General features: G+C 38.6%; 1 protein-coding gene across 2 annotated transcripts in view; it reads left to right on the forward strand.

The window, feature by feature from the left end:
- Nucleotides 1-21,243, forward strand: part of CSF1R (colony stimulating factor 1 receptor) — a 46,709-nt gene extending 25,466 nt beyond the window's left edge. For both annotated transcript variants that reach the window (XM_087924288.1, XM_026696598.2), the window contains exons 10-21: nt 326-426; nt 995-1,121; nt 2,930-3,034; nt 5,783-5,893; nt 8,559-8,727; nt 9,335-9,417; nt 12,294-12,409; nt 14,689-14,811; nt 15,056-15,167; nt 16,102-16,201; nt 16,548-16,653; nt 17,044-21,243. In XM_087924288.1, the coding sequence (XP_087780414.1) occupies nt 326-426; nt 995-1,121; nt 2,930-3,034; nt 5,783-5,893; nt 8,559-8,727; nt 9,335-9,417; nt 12,294-12,409; nt 14,689-14,811; nt 15,056-15,167; nt 16,102-16,201; nt 16,548-16,653; nt 17,044-17,178 (1,388 nt within the window). In that variant the 3' untranslated portion in view covers nt 17,179-21,243. The remainder of the gene's footprint in view (nt 1-325; nt 427-994; nt 1,122-2,929; nt 3,035-5,782; nt 5,894-8,558; nt 8,728-9,334; nt 9,418-12,293; nt 12,410-14,688; nt 14,812-15,055; nt 15,168-16,101; nt 16,202-16,547; nt 16,654-17,043) is intronic.
- Nucleotides 21,244-22,118: the final 875 nt, after the last annotated feature.

The following is a 22,118-nucleotide window of genomic DNA, read 5'->3' on the forward strand; positions in this document are numbered from 1 at the left end:
ATAAAGGTATGCCATTCATAAAGGCACAAAGACAGGTATGACAAATTTTAAAAAGTAGTTTGATTCCTACATCATGCCAAATGATTGTTTGTTCAATTAACCACAATAGTCTTGGTTGGCATAACATGCTGTGCCAGAAACCAAATGCCTCACAGCTGAGTTTACTTTGCAAACTCAGCAATATTGCAGACAGAGAAAAATAGTCGGGTTCTGATTATATTTACCATAGTTTGACAAAACTGACTATAGAACCTTCTTCCTTTGGTCTCAAGGATGTTGGAACTCTCTGCCACTGTTCTCTTCCTTCTGCATTTTGTTTTTCCAGGAAAGGAGAACAAGATCTCCAAACTACTTTATGCAGTCTTTGGAGGCACAATGGGTTTTCTTCTTCTATGTATCATCATCTTGGTCTATAAATATAAACAGGTAATTTTTTAAAAATTTATGAATGGAAGGAAAAATAATCAAAAATTTGTCCAAGATACCAAAGAAGATCTGAAACTCAAGTGACTTGGTGTCAATTGGAATAAGAACCAATTCCTCAGAAAAGATTTTAATTGTATTTGTTTTAATGTATGAAGTGATATTACTTTATTAACAATTACATTGTTGAACAGATATTGTGAACGCATGTTCTAGTTTTAGTTACCCAGGGGTAAGATTGATGGCCAATCAGTTTGATAAATAAGTAATTTACAGAATAATAACTTAGTTTTCACAAAATACATATGTCTTTTTATCCCCCCAATATAAATTATCTCTTGTTTTTTCTTTTCCTCCCTTTTTTCCTTTTATGGGTATCTTTCTCAGTTCTTATCCTATGTCTTAAATTACTGCTTCTCCTTTTTTAATAAGGAAATGCTCTATTAATTCTTTATTCACATTTCAATGCAACAATGTCATTTTATTAGATTATCATAATAGGATCAGGCTGTATAAGCACAATACCAAAATTCTGTGAAACATATGATTCCTAAATAATTTCTCTTCTCAGAAACCAAAATATCAAGTCCACTGGAAGATTATTGAAGCCTGTGAAGGAAACAATTACATCTTTATTGACCCTACCCAGCTTCCTTACAATGAGAAATGGGAATTTCCTAGAAGCAACCTGCAATTTGGTGAGGAGCACCTCTAAATTTTATCTCTAATCAAAAAGCTCATTTGGCTCTACTAGTAGATTAAATACTGAAAATATGCAACAGTATGAAAATATCTAATTGTTGAATAGGATTGTGGCATTATTCTTGTTGAAAATGTTGAGGTTTTATAAAAACAGAAAAATATTGAGGTTTTATAGAAGCAGAAAAATGATGCCAGATAAAAATTAACTTTTGAATCCAAGAGTAAATAAATTCTGGAATATGCAGTTTATAGATCATTGAAATGTTGTTGTTATTGTTGTTGTTATTGTTTTTAAACCTGCTGAGATTGAATAACCAAAGCGAGGCATAATGGAAAAATAGAAAAGGCTTTTGAAAATCTCACCCTGGCCATATTGACTTATTCACTATTAAGAGGCTCTGCTAAAAATGTTTTTAATTGGGGTAACTGCCAGAATCCTGACAATCATGTTTTTAAGCATATATTCTCACCCACACCTAGAGAGAATTGAAGTCCAAATTTATTATGTATTTATTAAACTTGTGTTCCAACCATTTCATCTAGAAGCAACTCTGTAAGGCTTACAAACATCAAAACCACTAAACGTTAAAAGGGCTAAAACAATAAATAACAACAATAATAATGTGTCATTAAAAGATGAGGAGGAAAAGGAAACACAACAGGAGAGAGAGCTGAGGTCTTCTAATCTAATAGTCACCTCCAGAGTAATATCACCTTGTTGGGGCTACAGGACAACTGGCAAAGCCAAATCTTTAGCCCCTTATGGAGGGTCAGGAGGATGGCTCTGGATCTTACCTCAGGGATATGGGGGGTAAGATGTTCCAAAGGTCAGGAACCATGGCGGAAAAGGCTATTCTGTTAGACCCTGCCTGCTGAAATTCCTTGCTGGATGAAGTTTGCAGCATGTCACTTCTGCTGGCATGAGTGGAGCAGGCCAATCCCAGTCGGGTGATATAGGACTGTTCAGATAGCCTGAATCAATGCTTTAAAAGTGATAAGCAATACCTTGAATTGCACCTGGAAGCAAACCAGGAGCCAGTGCAGTTTGTCGAACAGCAGTGTAACGTGGGCCAACTTAGGCGCCCCAAGAATTGGCCATGCCACTGCCTTCTGCAACAGTTGTGGCTTTCCAATACTCTTCAAGGGCAGCCCCATGTACAGTGCATTTGCAATAGTCTAATTACTTCAGTTTACATCTGAATGACAACAAAATAAAGGGCTTTTTTTCAATCACTTATTGAAAGTGCCGAAGGAAACATTCTGCTTCTTGGAGATGCGATTTTTTCTTTCTTTCTATAAACATGGACAAATCTGTTTTTATCTCAAAGTATTTTTGTTCATTTGAAATTGTATCTGATCTTAGGGCTATAATAAATTTTGAAATCATTTGAAATGGTTTTTCATGCTTACAAGTTGGCAGAAGATGAATTGTGGCTCCAACTTCTTTTACATGGATGCAGAGTATTTTTAAAAAACATAAGAAGCCAAGATCATGAATATTTATGACAGAAATGTACTTATATAAGGAGACAGGAAAAGGCTGCCTCCTTTCTCCTTCCTTGTTTTGATTGGCATTAGAGTCTCTAGCAAATAATGTATGCCAAGAAAAAAAAAAAGACCTGGAATTAAATTAGAAACTCAGAAACTAAAATAATGTACTATTGATGTTGTACTTCAAATTGGTCAGCCAAATGTCCTATGATAAAACTGATAGAATACATGTAGCAATATGTTTCAGTATGCACATCAATGCATGTTATTAAAATTAATTTTAATAAAAGAAATGACAGTATTTCTTTCACAGGAAAAGTCCTTGGAGCTGGAGCTTTTGGGAAGGTGATTGAAGCCACAGCTTTTGGGCTGGGAAAGGAGGATTCTGTTTTGAAGGTGGCAGTGAAAATGCTGAAATGTAAGTACTAGATCAGACCAGCTCCTATGAACCAAAGAGGTTTTTTTTTCTTTTCTTTTTCTTTGGCCCTACTGATTTCATTTTTTTTTTGTCATATTTACAAATATTCCCCCCACCCCCCCAAGTTTTATCTGTATTCCCTTTAGCACTACCCAGTTCAATCCTTTATTTATGTTTACTTGTATACTTATTATGAGTTTTCACATGTTAAAATGGGGACCCGCAACCCCCGGTTCACAGACTGGCACCAGCCCATAGCATGCCAGAAACTGAGCCTTGCAAACAAACGAAGACCCATCTTTGGGATGCAAGTAACACATTAAACTATGCCCCCCTCTGGTCCGTGGGAAAACCTCTGCCCACAGAACAGATTGCTGGTGCCCTAAAGGTTGGAGGCTGTGTTAAATCAAAAGAAAAAAAGAAAAAGAAAAATACATGAAAAAAAGAAAAGTGCACTAAAGTTTCCTTATTCTTTTTTCATGCACTTCTCATTTTTTTTCTTTTGATTTGTCTTTTAACATATGAGTGTTAAAGTTTCCTTTTTTCCTAAATGACTTTGACCTCCTTTTCAACAGATGATTACACTCTTATTGCCTTAAATATTTTACAACTCCCCCCTTTTTAGAATAAAATAGAATAGAATAGAATAGAATAGAATAGAATAGAATAGAATAGAATAGAATAGAATCTGAAAGGGACCTTGGAGGTCTTCTAGTCCAGCTCCCCGATTAAGTAGGAAAACTTATACTATTTCAGATAAGTGGCTGTCTAGTCTCTTCTTAAAAACCTCCAGTGATGGACCACCCATGATTTTGGAAGGCAAGTTAATTGTCTTGTTAATTGTCCTCACTATTGGAAGTTTCTCCTTAATTTCGGGTTGCTTCTCTCTTTGGTTAGTTTCCAACCATAGGTTTTTTGTCCTGCCCTTTGGTGCTTTGTAAAAATATTTGATCCCCTCTTCTTTGTGGCAGACCCTCAAATCCCAGAATACTGCTATCATGTCACCCCTAATTCTTCTTTTTTTAGACTAGCCAAACCCAAATCCTGTAGCTGTTTTTCATATGTTTTAGTCTCCAGGCCTTTGATCATCTTAGTTGCTCTTCTCTGAACTTTTTCCAAAGTCTCAACATCTTTTTTGCAGTATGGTGACCAAAACTGGTTGCAGTATTCCAAATGTGGTCTTTACTAGGATTTTATAAAGTGGCACTAATACTTTATGTGATCTTGATCCCATGCCTCTGTTTATACCTACTAGAATTGTATTAGATTTTTTGGTGACAGCTGACAGATGGCACCTTTAAATCTGCAATTTGCTCTTGCATGGTTCCCACCAGAACCTGCGCACACAGATTGCCCTGCATCCATTTTCGTTGTTTTTTTTTTGTTAACCTTGAGTCTGCGGACATCTTCCTCATCATCTCTTGACTCTTCCAGCTCAGTGTGATCTTACCAGGCTGCGCTGTTGCGGCGCGTGTTGTTTGAGCTTTTTTTTTTTTTAATTACCACCATTGTTTTGATTGACGTCTCAGTGTCTTGGGCTTCCTCTACCCATTTTCAGAGTGAGATTGGGTTTCCCGAATAGTCACCATTGTAGTTGTAAATCTTTCACCCCACAAACGAATCTGTCCAATAATATGTCTTCGAGGTCCCTAAATTCACAGCACATAGCAGCTTTTTGCAGGGCTGTGATATAGTCATTTATTGATTCAGTGTCATTTTGATTCCGGTGGTGAAATTCATGTCATCTGACGATCTTCAAGGTTGTGAGTGCATAGTGAGTCCTGAGTGCATTTGGGATTGTATCCCACGTCACCATCTGCACAGCTGTGGGAGCAACCAGAGTTTTGGCCATGTCAAAAATTTCTGAGCCACAGTAACTCAAGAACAGGACTTTCTTTCTATTGTCCGAGAGTGCTTCAGCTCATTGGCTTCCAGGAAATTGGCTTCCTCAAATTGGATTAGATAAGAGTTCCAATGTTTGACAGCTGGGTTGAACAGTATTGGTGGAGCGTGCGTGGCCATCTTGCCAATATGCAAAGGCTATTTTTGTTTTGAGAATCATTTCGGTTGCTCCGCTATTCCTCTGTATTTCGATCAGCTTTTTTTGTGTCTTCTTTCTAAGATCCCACCTTTATCGCCAGTGTTGTATTGTGGGTTAAAAGAAGACTCGGATCCAGGATAACAAAAGCAACTTCTTAATTCAAGTAACAACAACAACCAGCAAAAGTTCCGTCTGACAGTTCTCCTTTTATAGGAGCTATCTAACAGGCCAACCAATCAGCTTTTAGTATTTTCCCGCCTAATGGCGGACCAGAGGGAAAACTATCCTTCTAACAGAACACATTTTTGTTGTTTGTTCTCTGCATGGGTAGATCAGTCTTGCTATTTCTGCAAGTTCTGAAATTTTCACAATCTATTTCTCCATCGTGGGAATCTCATTTTTCATCCATTGTTTGGCCCACCCACTTCAGTGACTCAGAGAGAGCCACAGAAGAGTATTTGGGAAGTATGCATCCCTGATGTAATGTATGTGGATGCCCACAGTCACTCTTTCCCAACCATTACTGTTGCAGAAGTGGGCTTCTACACTGGCTAAGGTTTGAACTAGCTCCATTCTAACTGAATGATTGAAAAAATAACCTGGTGTTTTTCCATCATCTGGTGTTTTCATTTCAGGTGTCATGTTTATTTCCTATATCCTGCTCCCATATTTGACTTCAAATTAATTGTTCTCATGTTGGATTTCAGCAACTGCACATACAGATGAGAAAGAAGCTCTTATGTCTGAGCTGAAAATCATGAGCCATTTGGGTCACCATGAAAATATTGTCAATCTTCTAGGAGCATGTACCCATGGAGGTAATTAGTCTTCTCATCATTTCCTTTCTGATTCACAGAAATATTGTTTCCTTTCTTTTCTATCATTGGTTGAATCATAGGTTTCCAAATGAAGATGATAATCACTACCTGAATAAATATTTGTTTGAAAATATCAAATCTCCATCAAACTATGCCACCAATGGTTTAATTCCAGAACTTAAAACATATAGCAGAGCGGAAATTGAGCTCAGCTTAAGAGATCCTTTATTTTAATATCCTCCTTCAGAGCTGTCTGAATTGAATGAATAAGACAGATTAAAAAATAATTCCACCTTCACATCTTGAAGTTGCTATGGTAGAGAACAGGGGTGGGATTCAAATTTCTTAATAACTGGTTCTGTGGGCATGGCCTAATTTGTGGGTGGCTTGGCGGTCATGTGACTGGGTGGGCGTGGCTTGCTGACTGGGTGTGGCTTGGGGGTCATGTGACTGGGGTGGGCATGGCTAGGTGGCCATGTGACTGGCAAACCAAATATAAGTGGTTCTCGCTTAATGGCCAGTTGCTTAGCAAATGTTCTAATTATGACTCACCTCCCCAGAACTACTTGATCTTTTTATGGTGTTTGACAGCAATGCACACACACATACACACACACACACACACACACACACATGCACACACACTTATGACCTGTTACAACATCCCACACACTCTTGTGACTGAGGTTTTTTGCCAGTTTCCAACAATTCCTTCTGGTTTCTGATTAAAAATGCCCATTGGGGAAAATTGACTTGTTTACCAACCAGTGTTTGCTTAATGACCACAAGGTTCATTTAATGACCATAGTCTGCAACCTTAAACACTCAAAGAGCCATTTTTCTATTTTCTTTTAAACAGGTATCTCTCTGTGTGTGTCTCTCTCTCTCATCTCTTTCCCTCTCTTTCATCTCCCTCTATTTTTCTGATTATGTGTGTGTAGCATGTCTATATGTGTGTTATGTATATGTATGGATATGTATACATATTTCACTATTAATGTGTGCCAATGTACTTACAGTAAAAAAATGACAATAAAAGTTGTCTTTTCCTATCTTTCTTCTTTCCTTCCCAACTCCATTCCTCCCCATACCCTATTTTGTGTTGGCTTCCCAGCCAAGTACTTACAAGTCTGATCCTGTTTAGCTTTCTAAAATCAGCCTACTGAAATAAATACCAAATTAAACTGCCCAATAATTTACCTACTATCACGATCTTGCACCTGATTTCAATGTAAACAGCCAATCTGCAGTATTACTAAATTTTGCTAGGCATCTGCTTCATGTTATTTTTCTCTTCCTTGATAATTTAGTCTTAGGTGGGAAAAACAGTCACTGGCGAGAGCAGCTCAGTGCAGAGAAAAGTCGTACTGCCCATATTTTTTTCTCCACAAGCAGCCTTCTTGTCTTCTCCTCCTCCTCATTTGTGAAGTTTAAAGGTGCTGCAAGAGGCTGCTCGCTGAGAGGGGAATATGGGGAGATGCATGACTTTTTTCCATGCCTTGAGGGCTGCTCTCTCTCTCTCTTGACTCCACTCTTGGCACAGAGAAAAGTCGGTGGGAGCAGCGGTTGAGGGCTGGTCACCCATCCTGGTGCTCACGCTCACCATACCTTTGCGGGGTAGGGGATGCATTGGCAGGGAGGCAGCAATGGCAATGGCCACAAGGAAGGCAATGGCGATTCCAGTGGCATCGGAACTTCCGGAACCAGCTCTCCCCGCCGGACATCCACGCAGCTGCACACATGGTGCATCAGAGTTTCCAGGCTCTGCTCCCCGCAACCACTGTCAGCTGTCCTGGACTTGATCAAGGGGTGACTTGCAGACATGAGCCTCTCCACCTGTTCCTTCCTGCTGCTCTTGATGGGAGAGCAAGGGAGTTTTTCCTGGCATAGTGAAATGCTTGCAAGTCCCCCTCCCATTGGAAACTGCTTCTGAGCAGCAGAGAGAAACAGGATTCAACCTGGCTGGTTCTCTGCTGCTCAGGAGCCTCTTCCAATGGGAAGGGGACTTGCAGCATTTCACTGTGCCGGGAAACTCTCTTGCTCTCCCAGCTAGAGGAGCAGGTGAGAGAAGCAGCTGCTAACCTGGCTGGAGCCTACACGAGCCTCTCCACATGTTCCCCATGGTGGAAGGCAAGTGATGGGGGAAAGGTGACCAGCAGTGGTGGCAAAAGGCAAGGGGAGGGGGCGGGAAGGCAACTGTCAGTGGCAGATAAGTGACCGGGGCTTGCAGAGCCTCACTCACCCAGGGAGATCAGTTCAGGCAGGGATGCAGTGGAAGGCAGGCAGCAATGGCGGGTGCACAAAAGCAGGCTGAAGGCAGCAGTGTCAGGCATGCACACGATGTGCATGCGCAATAAGGACTGACTGGGCAGGTAGTGGAGAAGCAGCGGAGAGGGGCAGGGCCAGACAGAGGCCCGACTTACTGATTCTCCGAAGTGCAATGAATCATAATAACCAGCTCTACCAAACCGGTCCAAACCAGTGGAATCCCAACCTGGTTGAGAACTACTAGTCTAGTGGATCCTAGATAAACAGTAGAAATAGATGCCCCATAGGTCATTCTAACTTTGTGATTCTTTCAGTCGGTACCACTTCACTGATCAATGCTGCTATGTAGCAGAAAACCTATTGTACTTTCAAGTGATGTTTCTTTTCTGTTTTCTAGGACCTGTCCTTGTAATTACTGAATATTGTCCCTTTGGGGACTTGCTGAACTTCCTGAGAGAAAAAGCTGAGCATCTCATAATTGAGGGTTTAACCTTGGAATACACTTTTGATAGCATGATGGCTGATTACAAAAATATCTACCTTGGAAAAAAGTATGTCCAAAGAAGGTAATAAGTTAGTCCTTAGTGGCCTCCACTTATATGGGGTGTAAAAGTGCGTTAACAGTTTGTTGATACAGCTGGTGCTAAATGACAGCACATTTATTAAGTGTGCAAACAGTTGCCCAGAGTCACTTTGGAGAGTGACATCATGGATGGCATATACATTTAATTAATTATTAAAACAGTAAACAATTATTCTATTGCAATCTCCAGTAGGGACTCCAATTTCTAATTTAAGACAGATATGGGTAATCTGAAATTCTACACCCACATGTCAAACCCAAATCTCCTTTTTTTTTTTAGACACAGGAGATCATTCCAGCCATAACTGACAAAAATCACCTACGCAGTTCCCCAACATTTTAAGTCAAGAAAGACACAGAAATTCTAGCCTAAACTTGACTATGTATAATTCTGAAATATTCCTTTATTTACTCCAGGGAAGAGGGAGAAACTCCTGCTTGTCCCTGTGTGTGAACCAGGTCTATTCAGTTCTTCAGGAGACCTATTAGAATCAAACCGAAGCTTATTAACTATTGGTGGGACAGATATGCTCTTAAAACTGATAGAAACTATTAATTATTTTTTTCCTCTTTTGATTTCTTTCATTCAGTGATAGTGGATTTGGATGCCAAAGTGTTGACAGTTATTTGGAAATGAAATCGGTCATAGCATCAATGCCTACGCCAGCACAAGGTAATACTCAAAGATCACGGCCAAGAGAAATGGAAAGATACACTAAAAAGGGATATATCTGTTCTAGAAATTTAGCAACATTAGTAATCTTTTGACTAAATTGCTGTTTGCTTATTTCTATGCATTTCTCTCATTGGAGAACTCAGTGCAACCTGGCCTTCTTATCTTCATAATGGTTATGTTAGGTAGGCTTAACTGGCTGAGAGTTGATTCTTTGCCAGGATGTGTTGCAGGAGTTTGCCTTTGGAGAAAGGCAAACTTGATGCAAGGATGATAATTATGTCCTCAGTTTCCACTTTTTGGATTAGTATCAAGATTGTGGGAGTTGGACAGCCAGAAAAATGTTTATTTGCTGTTCTGGCACTCATCACTTCATTGTTACCTGGATACTGTATCTGAATAGTTCAGTTTCTGTTTAGTGGTGTCTCTCTTGCAAGGAATCTTTTTAAAGATCTTTTAGTCTCTTTAACCAACTTTCCCTTCCTTTCTTTAATCCTCCTGTTTCTTCCCTTACTTTCACAATATATTATTTTCCAACCTTTTTTAAATTGTTGTTTAATCATGTATCAATTGAACTAATTTTGACTTACTCATTCTCCCTTATTGATACTTCCTGCAAATATTTTTAAATTAGCATCTGTCTAAACCAGGGGTGTCAAACTCAAGGCCCAGGGGCCAGATCTGGCCCACAGGGTACTTAGAACTGGTCTGTGGGGCTGCCCTGGGAATAGTGAAGGATCGGCCTGCGCTGCTTCTGCCAGCAAAAACAGGCTCTGGAGCTCCATTTTTGACTGCCACGGCCTCCTGCAACCCTCTGCCAGTGAAAATGGAGCCATGTAGGAGGCTGTGGCAGCCAAAAATGGAGCTTGGGAGCCATTTTCACTGGCAGAGTGCTCAGACCACCAGAGGCGCCCTGACTGGTGAGCTGGCCATATTCACTCTGGCCACACCCACTCTACCCCGAGGTCAAACACAACCCTGATGTGGCCCGCAATGAAATTGAGTTTGACATCCCTAATCTAAACTGTAAATACCATAGGTCTGTGCATCTAGATTCTCCTTTTCCTCTTTTTCCCCCGCTTTTGCCTTACAAGCAGTGTTCCCACACAGCGGAGATTTTTATAGAACTGCTCCTGCTGGTGGCTCATTCATTGTGGTTTTTGGCAAAGGATCCTTATTAGCAGAATGGCAAGCACTGGATAAATATGTGCCATCTGGAGAACTTTAAAGCATTACATTTGTCTTTCAAACCATGCCAGTTTGGTTCTTCTCTGTTTGGAACATTAAAAACAGGCCCCTATTCGAATAATTTACTTGTGGAAAGTTTTCAGGCCAGCCAACTCAGTGTGATCCAGGAAAAAAGGAAGTTTTCATCTCTGGGTTGATTGGGACATTTAAGACATAGTTACTACCTATAATTGCAGTCCTTAAAAATCCCCAGTGGTGCATATGGACACATAATAAATAATATGTGCATACTATGTATAACAATAATATAGCAGATATAGATGTTAAAGGACTATTGCCATAGATAAATCTCTTTGATCTCTTTGTTGTAATGTTCTTACAGCAGCTATACTTAAATTCCTCAAATATAGACATGACACAGATTTCAGTGTGTGCAGGGTCTGTACCAGATCATTGCTTTCATAGAATCATGTCCAGATCTGGCTTTTCATGATCCTTCTATATGCTGGGAGACAGAGCGTGGGGTATATTATTATTTCACTTTTATTTTTATTTTGTAATATTTATAGATCACACAATTCAGTCAGTCTTTGCTTTGGTTCCTCAAGTTTCTCATAGGATCGGCTTGTTTCATGCTGTATTAACTTTAATGAGAGATTTTCTTAAAGGGGCTGCAACTTTTTTTTCAAACTTATGCAGAAAACGTTTTTTAAAAAATGACAAGTTGCTTTAAAGAAAGCAGTTCACACAAAATTGAAAGTGCCTTTTTCAGCCAGAAGTCATTTTGCGTGCAAATAATTGTCCATGAATCGCATCTTTACCCCTTCCAGCTTCATCATTTATATTCTTTAATCATCATCCGTTAAAGTGAATTTCACAATTAAAGCTGTTTAGGTATATACTTTCTGGTCACAAATCCTTTCCAAATACAAAGCAGTTCCAATAAAGGAGAATATTTGTAGCTCCTAGTTGAAATGAGGGGTCTTTGGTGCTCTCTCTGAGCTTGGTTGTTTTCTTACAGTCATTTCATTACCTATCTAGATCAGTGCTAGCAAGCTTAGAGAACACCAAAGACCCCTGATAAAGCAGTTCTTTATATGTAAAGTCCATAGATAAGAAAATCAATATATAGGTAGAGCAATTATGGATGAGCAAAGAGAACAGAACCATTAAATCTCCTTCTGCTCAGCAATTTTCAGTTCATTCTTGCAAATACCAATAGCACTTAAACTTATATACCACTTCACGGTGCTTTTACAGCCTTCTCTAAGAGTGATTTACAGAGTCAGTGTATTTGCATATCTAGGGTCTCATGTTACCAACCTCAGAAGGATGGAAGGCAACCTTGAGCCTGGTGAGATTCGAACTGCTAAATTGCAGGCAGCCAGCAGTCAGCAGAAGTAGCCTGCAGTACTGCACTCTAACCACTGCACCACCATAGGTACCAAAAATCAATTCCATTAGTTTCTTGGGAGTTACTTATATTTAATCTCTAGCTAGTAAGGCCTTTGTTATCATGGGTGATTTCAAATTCAGAGAGTTCACTTCGCTTGAGGATTATACTTTTTGACCCTTCTTATCTTAACGTCTTACTGCTAAGTGGCCTTTATGGTCCTCTTTGCAACTATCGTTACCTATCCTTCAAACGCATACCTTCAGTGACTTCTGTGAACTTTCTCCCAATCCAGGAACAAGTTTGGTATCAGCTGAAGGGAAAAAAAACCTACGTTCTCTTGATCTCTTTGACTTGCTGCAGTTCTCCAACCAAGTGGCCCAGGGGATGACTTTCCTGGCTTCAAAAAACGTGAGGACATTCTGACAACATACATCATCATCATCATCACCATCATCCTAAAAGGAGTTCAGGCCCAAGCTTGATTTCCTGTATTATCTTCCTACCAGGAAGGAATTTCGTTGTTATTACACACAATAATATACAGGTAGTCCTCAACTTACAACAGTTTGTTTAGTGACTGTTCAAAATTACAGTGGCACTGAAAAAAGTGACTTATGACCATTTTTCACAGTTATGACCATTGCAACATCCCCATAGTAACATGACTTACATTCAGATGCTTGGCAACTGGTTCATATTTATGATGGTTGCAGTGTCCCAGCATCAGGTAATCATATTTTGCAATCTTCTGACAATCAGTCAATGGGGGAAGCCAGATTCACTTAACAACCATGTTACTAATTTAACAACTGCAGAATTTCTACCATGTTTCTCATATAATAAGACCAGGTCTTTTTTTTTTTTTTTGAGCCCCGAAAAAATGGCTAGGCCGTCTTTTCAGGGGTGACTTAATTCCCCCCCCTTTGCATCTTCGGGCGGGTGGGCAGCAATGGCTTGGATGTTGACCTCGGCGTTGGTGGGGCACTTCGTATCGGGGTTAACGCAAGCAGCACGATATCCGGGTGTGCAACAAAAGTACTTCCTAACGGCAAGCCCCCCCACCATTCCCCACCATTTCGCATGTTTTAATATAGGCCTTAATTTGGGGGGGGGGCTTAATTTCATTTCATGCCTATAAAACATGCTGGGACTTCCTATTGGGGGAGGCCATATTGTTGGAGAAACAGGGTACTTAACAAATATGGCAAGAAAAATAATAAAATGGGGCAAAACTGACTTAGCAACATAAATTCTGGGCTCAATTGTGGTCGTACGTTGAGGACTACCTGGACAATCAGTTCATAGTGCTGTGATTCCTGAGATGATCCATGTATAATTTAAGAATTTGTTCTTAGTGGGTATACTACTTGGAAGTATTCTTTTGGATTCTGTCTTTAATCACACACAATTCTGTGTAGCTTTTGAGAACAATAGCGTCTGTGTGAGAGTGAATATATAGTCCTGTTAAAGATAATGTGAACACTGTGTTCTCACTTTCTAACCAACATAAAAAGAAGCAGATTTATTGATTGATTGATAAAATTTATATGTTTGCCATTTAGGATACAAACTTTGGGCATCCATTTGAATATGTGTTTGCTTAGCTGCTGTAGGAAGCAAGGAGTAATCTGACATAAAGGTTAGCTTTAGCAACCCTTGTCCTTTCCAATGGTTGCAACTGAAAGTAACAGTTGATGATTTTTGATCCTTTCTTATAAATCCTATTGACAAGAACACTCTCTTTGGTTCTTTATTGCAGCAGAGCTGTCCATAAAAATTATATTCAACAGGAAATTCAGTGGCTGAGACACAGATTCTATAAAATAATAGGTCTTTCCCTCTCTTCCTATACAGAGTTTGTATAAGTGTTGTGTGGCTAAGTGGGGCACTGCCTATGTGGTACCCTAACAGCTTTGTCAACCTTTAGATAATGGATGCACTGAGATAGGAAAAACTGCAAAGTAACATTTATAAGAAAGGAAAGAACAACTAGGTGTATTTGCGTTATTCTGACCTTTGAACGTCCACTTACAGTTCAAAAGAAAAAGACAACAGGAGGGTTCACAAAAGTAACTTTGCATTGGTCAATTCAAATAGTTGAATTAGCCAAATGCATCCACAGATGATTAAATCTTTTGTAGATATATTGGCACAATCAGTAAGTAGATATTTTTGCACAAGGTGTCCTAAATGGCACTTTGTCTCCATCTGTTTTTCGTCTGTAAATTTTCAGGATTAGTATAGCTTGGAGGAGGCATTCAAGGCTGTAATAATGTTCTTCCCTTCCCTGTTACTCTAGATTGCATTAATTCCATGGACCTAGACCACATAAAAATGTTTGCAAATGCCAGGCTGAAGACTTTTGACTGCCCCTGCACTGGCCAAACTGGACTAAATGCGCCTTGCTACTAATCAAGTTATAGAATCAATAAATTGAAACGAAGAGCCTGTGGGTGCTCCTTTAGGCCTGAAAGCTATCTGAGTGAGCCTGGGCCAATCAGTTCCTCTGTTTGCCCAACTCACCTCAATGGGCTGTTGTTGTAGGGAAAATAGGAGGAGGAAGGAGTGTTGGATATGTATCCTGCCTTGAATTTTTTTTTTTATAGGTAAAAATAAATAATTAAATGAGAAGAAAATCAATTTGTCCCTTCCCCACCCCTCCTTTTTTTTAAAAAAAAAAAATCCAGTGCATCCATCGAGATTTGGCAGCACGGAACGTGCTAGTGGCTGATGGACTAGTGGCTAAGATCTGTGACTTCGGCCTGGCCAGAGATATTGTGAATGACTGCAATTATGTCGTGAAGGGCAATGTAAGTAACTGGAATGAATCTATACATTTACACCCCATAAAGCTGAATCAAGCTCTAGATTTACTTGGCTCTGGAATGTCTGTACGGATTGATAGCACCTGTCTAAGCATCCCTCCGAAGTGAACCTGAATGCAGGGATCATCTTCATGCAAAGAACATGCTCTAATGTTTAACCTCTAAAGAGCCCAGGTAGAGAATGCTAAGCACAAGGGCTTCCTCCTGAGTTTAGATAATATCCTTCCAGGCTCGCCTCCCAGTGAAATGGATGGCACCAGAGAGCATCTTTGAATGTGTCTACACAGTACAGAGCGATGTGTGGTCTTATGGCATCCTTCTCTGGGAGATATTCTCTCTAGGTAAGGGAAGAACATTTCTATATTTGTTTCTTTGCGCCTTCCTGCTTGTCTGTCTTTTCTATGAGGAAGGGCTTTGTCAGAAATGCAGCTTTGGGATTCATGCATCCAAATCATGATGCAAAAATATGAATAACAGAATAACAAGAGTTGGAAGATACCTTGGAGGTCTTCTAGTCCAACCACCAGTGCAAGCAGGAAACCTTACACCATTCTGGATAAATGGCTGTCCAATGTCTTCTTAAAATCTTCCAGTGATGGAGCATCCACAGCTTCTGAAGGCAAGCCATTCCATTGGTTAATAGTTCTCACTGTCAAGAAATTTCTCCTTGGTACTAGGCTGGTTCTCTCCTTGATTAGTTTCCATCCATTGTTTCTTATCCTGCCCTCTGGCGCTTTGGAAAATATGTGGTACTTCATGTGATCTTAATTCTATCCCTCTGTTAATGCAGCCTAGGACTGAATTAGCCTTTTTGGCAAGACTTACATGTGTGCATTGTATATTGGGATGCCAGTATATCCAGTTTTTGGACTATGTGTGTGCTATTATTTCAATATAGTCTTGCCTTGCTGCAGACAAATAGCAGGAGGCACTTCATTTGTGAAGAATTGAGAAAAGTTTTTAGGAATGAAAGGCTTTCATAGCATTCCTTTAAAAAAAAATTATTATCTTAAATCAAGATGATATTTCCCATTGTTGGTGGGTTTTAATGGGAAAGATTATGTCCCTTCAACCCTGCTCCAAAAACTAAATACTTTTACTCTTGCCCATTGTCTTTGTGCCTCAGTTTCCTCCAATTGTGCTCTCAAACTGCCTGCAAAGAATGGCCAAGGTGAAACGGATTCCTAAGAAAATTTAGCTACTTCTATAGGGAGCATTCTAAAACTGTAGGGTCCTTCCTTCATATGAGCATGACCAATTTTCTTGTGTTTCTAGGAAGAAGTCCCTATCCTGGCATAAAAGTGAATAATAAGTTTTATAGCCTTGTGAAACAAGGATATCATATGGGGAAGCCAGATTTTGCTCCAGATGATATGTAAGTAAAAGAACTACAGCTCCAGGTGCTCAAACCATTCATTCATTCATTCATTCATTCATTCATTCATTGAACTTAATGGGCATGCATGGGAAGTCTGGAATAGAAGCTTTATGAGACCCATCAGTAATCTGATTGCTAATTCCCCATTCATTCATTCATAATATTTTTCCAAGAAAACTCAGATGGGTCATGGGGTCTGAACCATGCCAAAGGAGGAATAAGAGTGCCCAAGTAGATCAAAGATGCAGAACCATAGGTGATTTCCAATCAGCTGTCACATATTATCATGCAATTTGCTTCTGAAAGTATTTTCTTCCTTGCCCACCTTCCATCTCCAATACAGGTACAATATAATGACGGCATGCTGGAAATTGGAGCCCACTCAACGGCCAACTTTCAGTCAGATCTGCACCTTAATTCAGAAGCAGCTGGATGCCATTAAGGAACAGGTGAATGGTTTATTTTATAAAATTCAAAAACAAGAAGCTGGTTCAGCCAAGATTGTTCTTCCACATTTTTTTCATTTTGTCACAAAAGTTGTGATAAAAAAAACCTCCCAAAACACCTTATGCTGCTCCTTTAAATGCTGTTCTCCCCATATACCCCAAACACAGTCATTTGTATGCACAGCAAAATAAAAATAAGAAAGATAAAATGATATAAACAACAGCTTGGGTACTCTGTGTAGATAAATATATAAACAATGCAACATTGACTCAAGACCAGAGTAAATATATTTTAAGTAATTTAAATTGAATTTACCTTTTTCAAAATGACACATTCCAGACTCTGAAGTAAGTATGTTTGTATTTCTTTCTCTCCTCCTTTGTATCATGAAGGATTATACAAACTTGCCCTGCCCCAGAGAAGAGCAAGACAGTGGATGTGACCCTACCAGCTGCTTTGAAGAATCCTGTGAGTCAGGAGAAGTGGAGCAACCCCTTCTTAACAGCAACAATTATCAGTTTTGTTAGGGTGTATTGTTCTGGGCCTTCTGGATGATGAAATACCAACTGAGATTGGACTTGGATTTCATGCAACCCCCAATCCCTTTTTGAGGCTTTTCACATCAGAAAACGAGAGAGTCATACATAAGTCACAGACTGGGTTCGTGCCTTGCACTGACAGCAGATTCCTAAATTCTCCCATTCTACCTGATTCTAACTACTGGTAGGAGGGGTTGATCACTATTGACAGCTTAAGCTATATAGGACATTGGTGAATCAGTGCCTCAACTTTGCAGAATGGGAGAGACTGTGCAGTCGCAGGAAACAAAGCTTAATAAGGCAGATGGACTTACTTTCTTTTCTCTATATACCTTTCTGCTACAAGCTATCAACCCTATAAACTAGATATGTGAGAGGTAAAAGAATAAGATTACCCACATTTTGTGCTAGATGGGGGTTTTGCAGAGCAAGAACAGGGAACAGAAAGAAGTGGAGGCATTCCCCTTGTAACCTGCCATTCTACAGTCATTTCTTGTAGCTTAGATGGGCAGACTGAAATCCATGGCAGATAATCAAACCAAAAGGGGACCTCACTGGAAGAGAGGTGTCCTTTGGCAGTAGGAAGGATTGTTGAACATAAGGAGGATGGTGGGAAGATTTCTCGAGAGCCACTGCATTCATCTCATCCTTGAAACAACCTCCAAACCTGGAAAAATAACCAAACTTCTACCATTTTGCCACTGAGTTTTGGCATGGGTTGAAAGGATGGGCCAAAAGTTGTTCACCCATCATAGAGAAGAAAACTGCTGGGCCAGTTAAAAAAAGAAAATAAATCTAATTCTCCTAAACTTTTTTTTAAGCTTCAAGAAGTAGCAACTCTGTTTTTCTCTCATTTGGCATTACCATTTCACAGCATGAGCATTACTTGGCAATAATTGTTTGGATATTATTACTGAAAGAAGGGAATATAAGCCACTCACTGTCCCTCTGTATTGAACTGGCATAAAACCACCAATAAATTAATTACAGGTAATCCTCGACTTATGACCACAATTGAGCCCAGAATTTATGTTGCTTAGTGAGAAATTTGTTAAGTGAGCTTGGCCCCAATCTACCACTTTTCTTGCCACATGTGTTAAGTGAATCACTGTAGTTAAATTAGTAACATGGCTGTTAAATAAATCTGGTTTCCCCATTGACTTTGCTTGTCAGGAGGTCTCAAAAGAGGATCCTATGACCCCGGGACACTGCAACCGTCAAATAGGAGTCAGTTGTCAAGCATCCAAATGTCAATCACATGACCATGGGGATGCCACAATAGTCATAGTCACTTTTTCAGTGCCGTTGTGAATAATCACTAAATGAACTGTTGTAAGTCGAGGACCACCTGTACCATATTTTTCTGTAAAAACCAGCCTGTTAGCTAAGATTAGATTTAGATATAGGTTCACTTGTTATTAATGAATACTTTATAATATAACCTTACATGTGTTTATTTCAAATCAAAGACTATTAAGTGAAATCAAACTAATTTCCAAATGAATTGTAAAGATCGTTGCTTTTAAATTTCCTGATTTTCAATGTTTATCTATTAGATGGGAATAAAGAATAAGTGCAAATTATTTTGGGTCATATCTTTTTGACCCTGGGAAGGTCACAATGCATAATTGCATGCATGCATTTGTATGTACATATGTGTTAAACTTTAGAATTGGTAAAATGGAAACTCTAGTTTCCATTTTATCAATTGCTCTAGAGTTTAATGCATATGTTACAATACTAGCTTAATTTGACTACTAGCTTAGTCTGGAAAATACTGTCCATCTCTTGATGGACAGCTTATCTGGTGGGAAGATACCATGTAGAAATGGTGGTAGGAGAAACCCTCCCATACTACCACCTCTTACAATACTAGACAACACAGTATCAACAGTAGAGACCTTCAAATTACTAGGTTCTATCATATCTCAAGACTTAAAATGGACACCTAACATCAAAAAAGCACAACAAAGAATGTTTTTTCTGCACCAACTCAGAAAGCTCAAACTGCCCAAAGAGCTGCTGATTCAATTCTACAGAGGAATTATTGAGTCTGTCATCTGCACCACTATAACTGTCTGGTTTGGCTCTGCAACCAAACAAGACAGACACAGACTTCAATGGATAATTAGAACTGCAGAAAAAACAATTGCTACCAACCTGCCTTCCATTGAGGACCTGAATACTGCAAGAGTCAAAGAGGGCTGTGAAAATATCTACAGACCCCTCACACCCCAGACATAAACTGTTTCAACTCCTACTCTCAAAATGACGCTATAGGGCACTGCACACCAGAACTACTAAACACAAGGGCAGTTTTTTCCCGAATGCCATCACTCTGCTAAACAATTAATTCCCACACCACTGTCAAACTATTATTATTCTCATCCATCCTAGTACTTATCTCTTCCCATTTATGACTATAACCGTGTTATTTGTATCTTTACAATTTATATTGTTTTATTTGTTTCCTAGTATGATTTGATTGTTTATTGGTAACCTATAACTATCACTAAGTGTTGTATCTTATGATTCTTGATGAATGTATTTTTATTTTTTTCATATGTACACTGAGAATATATGCCCCAAAGACAAATTCCTTGTGTGTCCAATCACACTTGGCCAATAAAGAATTCAATTCTATTCTATTCTATGGGAAGATGATGCCTCTTAGTCTTCCCACCAGATGTAAGGAGAATCTAATCCTTCACATACTACTGAATTAGAGTGCAGTAAAATAGTAGTAGTACTTGAAATTATAGCTCAGTGAAATGATAGAACTGTACATTTTTGAATTAAGAAGATGCAGCTACATTCTATCTTCATATTAAGTTATTGTAAGATATTAGTTTGAAGTCCTAATTGGAACCTTAGTAACACAACACAGCTGTTAAGTTGTGAACTGGAAGTGATCATAAGAATTGTCTTGCACTTCGATGAGCTACCAAACTGCCATTCCATGAATATCATTTAACATACTAGTGTTTGTTTTTAAAGAGCTCAGCAGGATCAGAAGTTTACATGGCAAAATCCTAATATTATTTCAGTCAGGCTTTTTAATATATTATATAGTCTTCATTATTATGTAGGATTTTATCACTCCATCACTCCATCATTCCTTATTCTGTGATTAAACTGATCTTTTAGTTTCTAGTATTTATCTTCCCTTTGCATTGCTGAGAAAAAGCATAGCTACATACTGTAGTATTTTGTAAACTCAAGAGAACAAACAAACTACAGGCAACATAAGACTACTGACAGGTATTTTTTCCAAGCTGTTTTTATAGATAATAAAGGATTTTAAAAATATCCTATTAGAGAACAAATAGGCAATCGGTGTGGGACATTTAATAAGTATTTATGCCTGAAACACTGGTGATTGTATGTATGTGCTCAAGTTGCTAGGACAGATGTTTTACTGTCTTTGACCTGCACTTCTATTTGATAAGGCTGTGCAAAGCACCACTCTTTAGAATTGTTAAAGTGGAACAATTGTTTACAAAGTTACAAAGCAAAACAATTATTTACAAAAATCCATAAAATTGTTTACATGTTTTTTTGTAAATTGTTTACAAAGTTCATGCATTCTTTATCTATTTAAAAAGAGGGTCTCCTACACTGCAATCTCAAACAGTCCTGTTTGTTTCCCAGTGATGGCTTTAAACTTGCACTAGACCCGAACAGCTCCAAATAACTGGAATGATTTACCCACTGTTAAATAATTGCTCTGTTTAATACTTTTTACACAGGTTTTATGTAAGATTATTCACCTTGCTAAGCAATCATCCCTGAAGCTTACACAAATGAAAATATTCATGATGCTTAGCCACAATTGTCTTATATAAATCACAAAACCTATGAATAGACTTAGGAAGGGAACATGTCTTTTACTGCACGAAACTCCAACTAACAGATTACAAGTGCTCAGATATTGCCAGATCGCTATTAAAAAAAATTAACTACTGTTTCAAGCATCTTAATGTAATAATCGCATAAATGTGAATTTATTTGTAATTCAACTATCATGAAAAATAAATCAATTTGATCAAGTAACTTGCAGTCTCTTTTTTTAAATCTTTATTTTCCCCTTGTGTAAACTTTACAAGGCTGATTTTTACAAATTCCCAATAGTAAATATTAGATGATTATATTAATTGCAACAGTACTTAAGTAATTATGTTAAGAAAAACAAAACCCAGCAACCTGATTGTCTGATTTTATGAACTCTTGTATAATTGTTTAATATGGCTACTAAGACCGGGGCTGTGGGGGAGAGGAGAGAAAGTCTGTCATTTTTTTAGTTTGTGATGGAACTATTATGTTTGGTGGTATGAGAAAATTTTGTATTGTTATTTGTTTACCTGTTAGCCACCCAGAGTTATGTTATGTAACTTGAGCAGCCATACAGATCCTTTAAATAAATAACCAAGCATACATAAAGCATTATTCTATCCTGAATGTTGGTTTAGTGCTGGTTTAGCCCCTCTGCTGCATGAGCAGTGAGAAGGGAAATAGTTCAGTACTACGTGAGTAGAATGATTAGTACAGTAGCGAAACTCAGAAAATGGTTTCTTTAGTTTGATAGACACAATAAAACAAAACTGTAGAGTAAAAGCACATTTAATTTTTTGAATGAGAGGAAAAAAATAGAAGCATAAGCAGTATGTGTGGCCTGTGAAACTAGATCTGCAAATCATTTGTGGAGTGTATTAACCTGTCATAATAAATGAGATTTGCAAAATCTAATTGAATATTAAAAATAGATACAAATCATTCATATTCTGTTTTTATCCTTCATAACATCTAAATGAGCTCAGATTATAAAGTTAAGAAAACAAAACATGCATTTATGCTGGCTCGAATTACCCAATCATTAAGTGTTATAACGAAAACAATTTAAATTCAGCATCAATAGATTCTGTAGGGTT

This window comes from Pseudonaja textilis, chromosome 2 (genome assembly GCF_049901715.1).
Source record: "Pseudonaja textilis isolate UNSWEBS1 chromosome 2, rPseTex1.2, whole genome shotgun sequence".
NCBI classification, from domain to species: domain Eukaryota; kingdom Metazoa; phylum Chordata; class Lepidosauria; order Squamata; family Elapidae; genus Pseudonaja; species Pseudonaja textilis.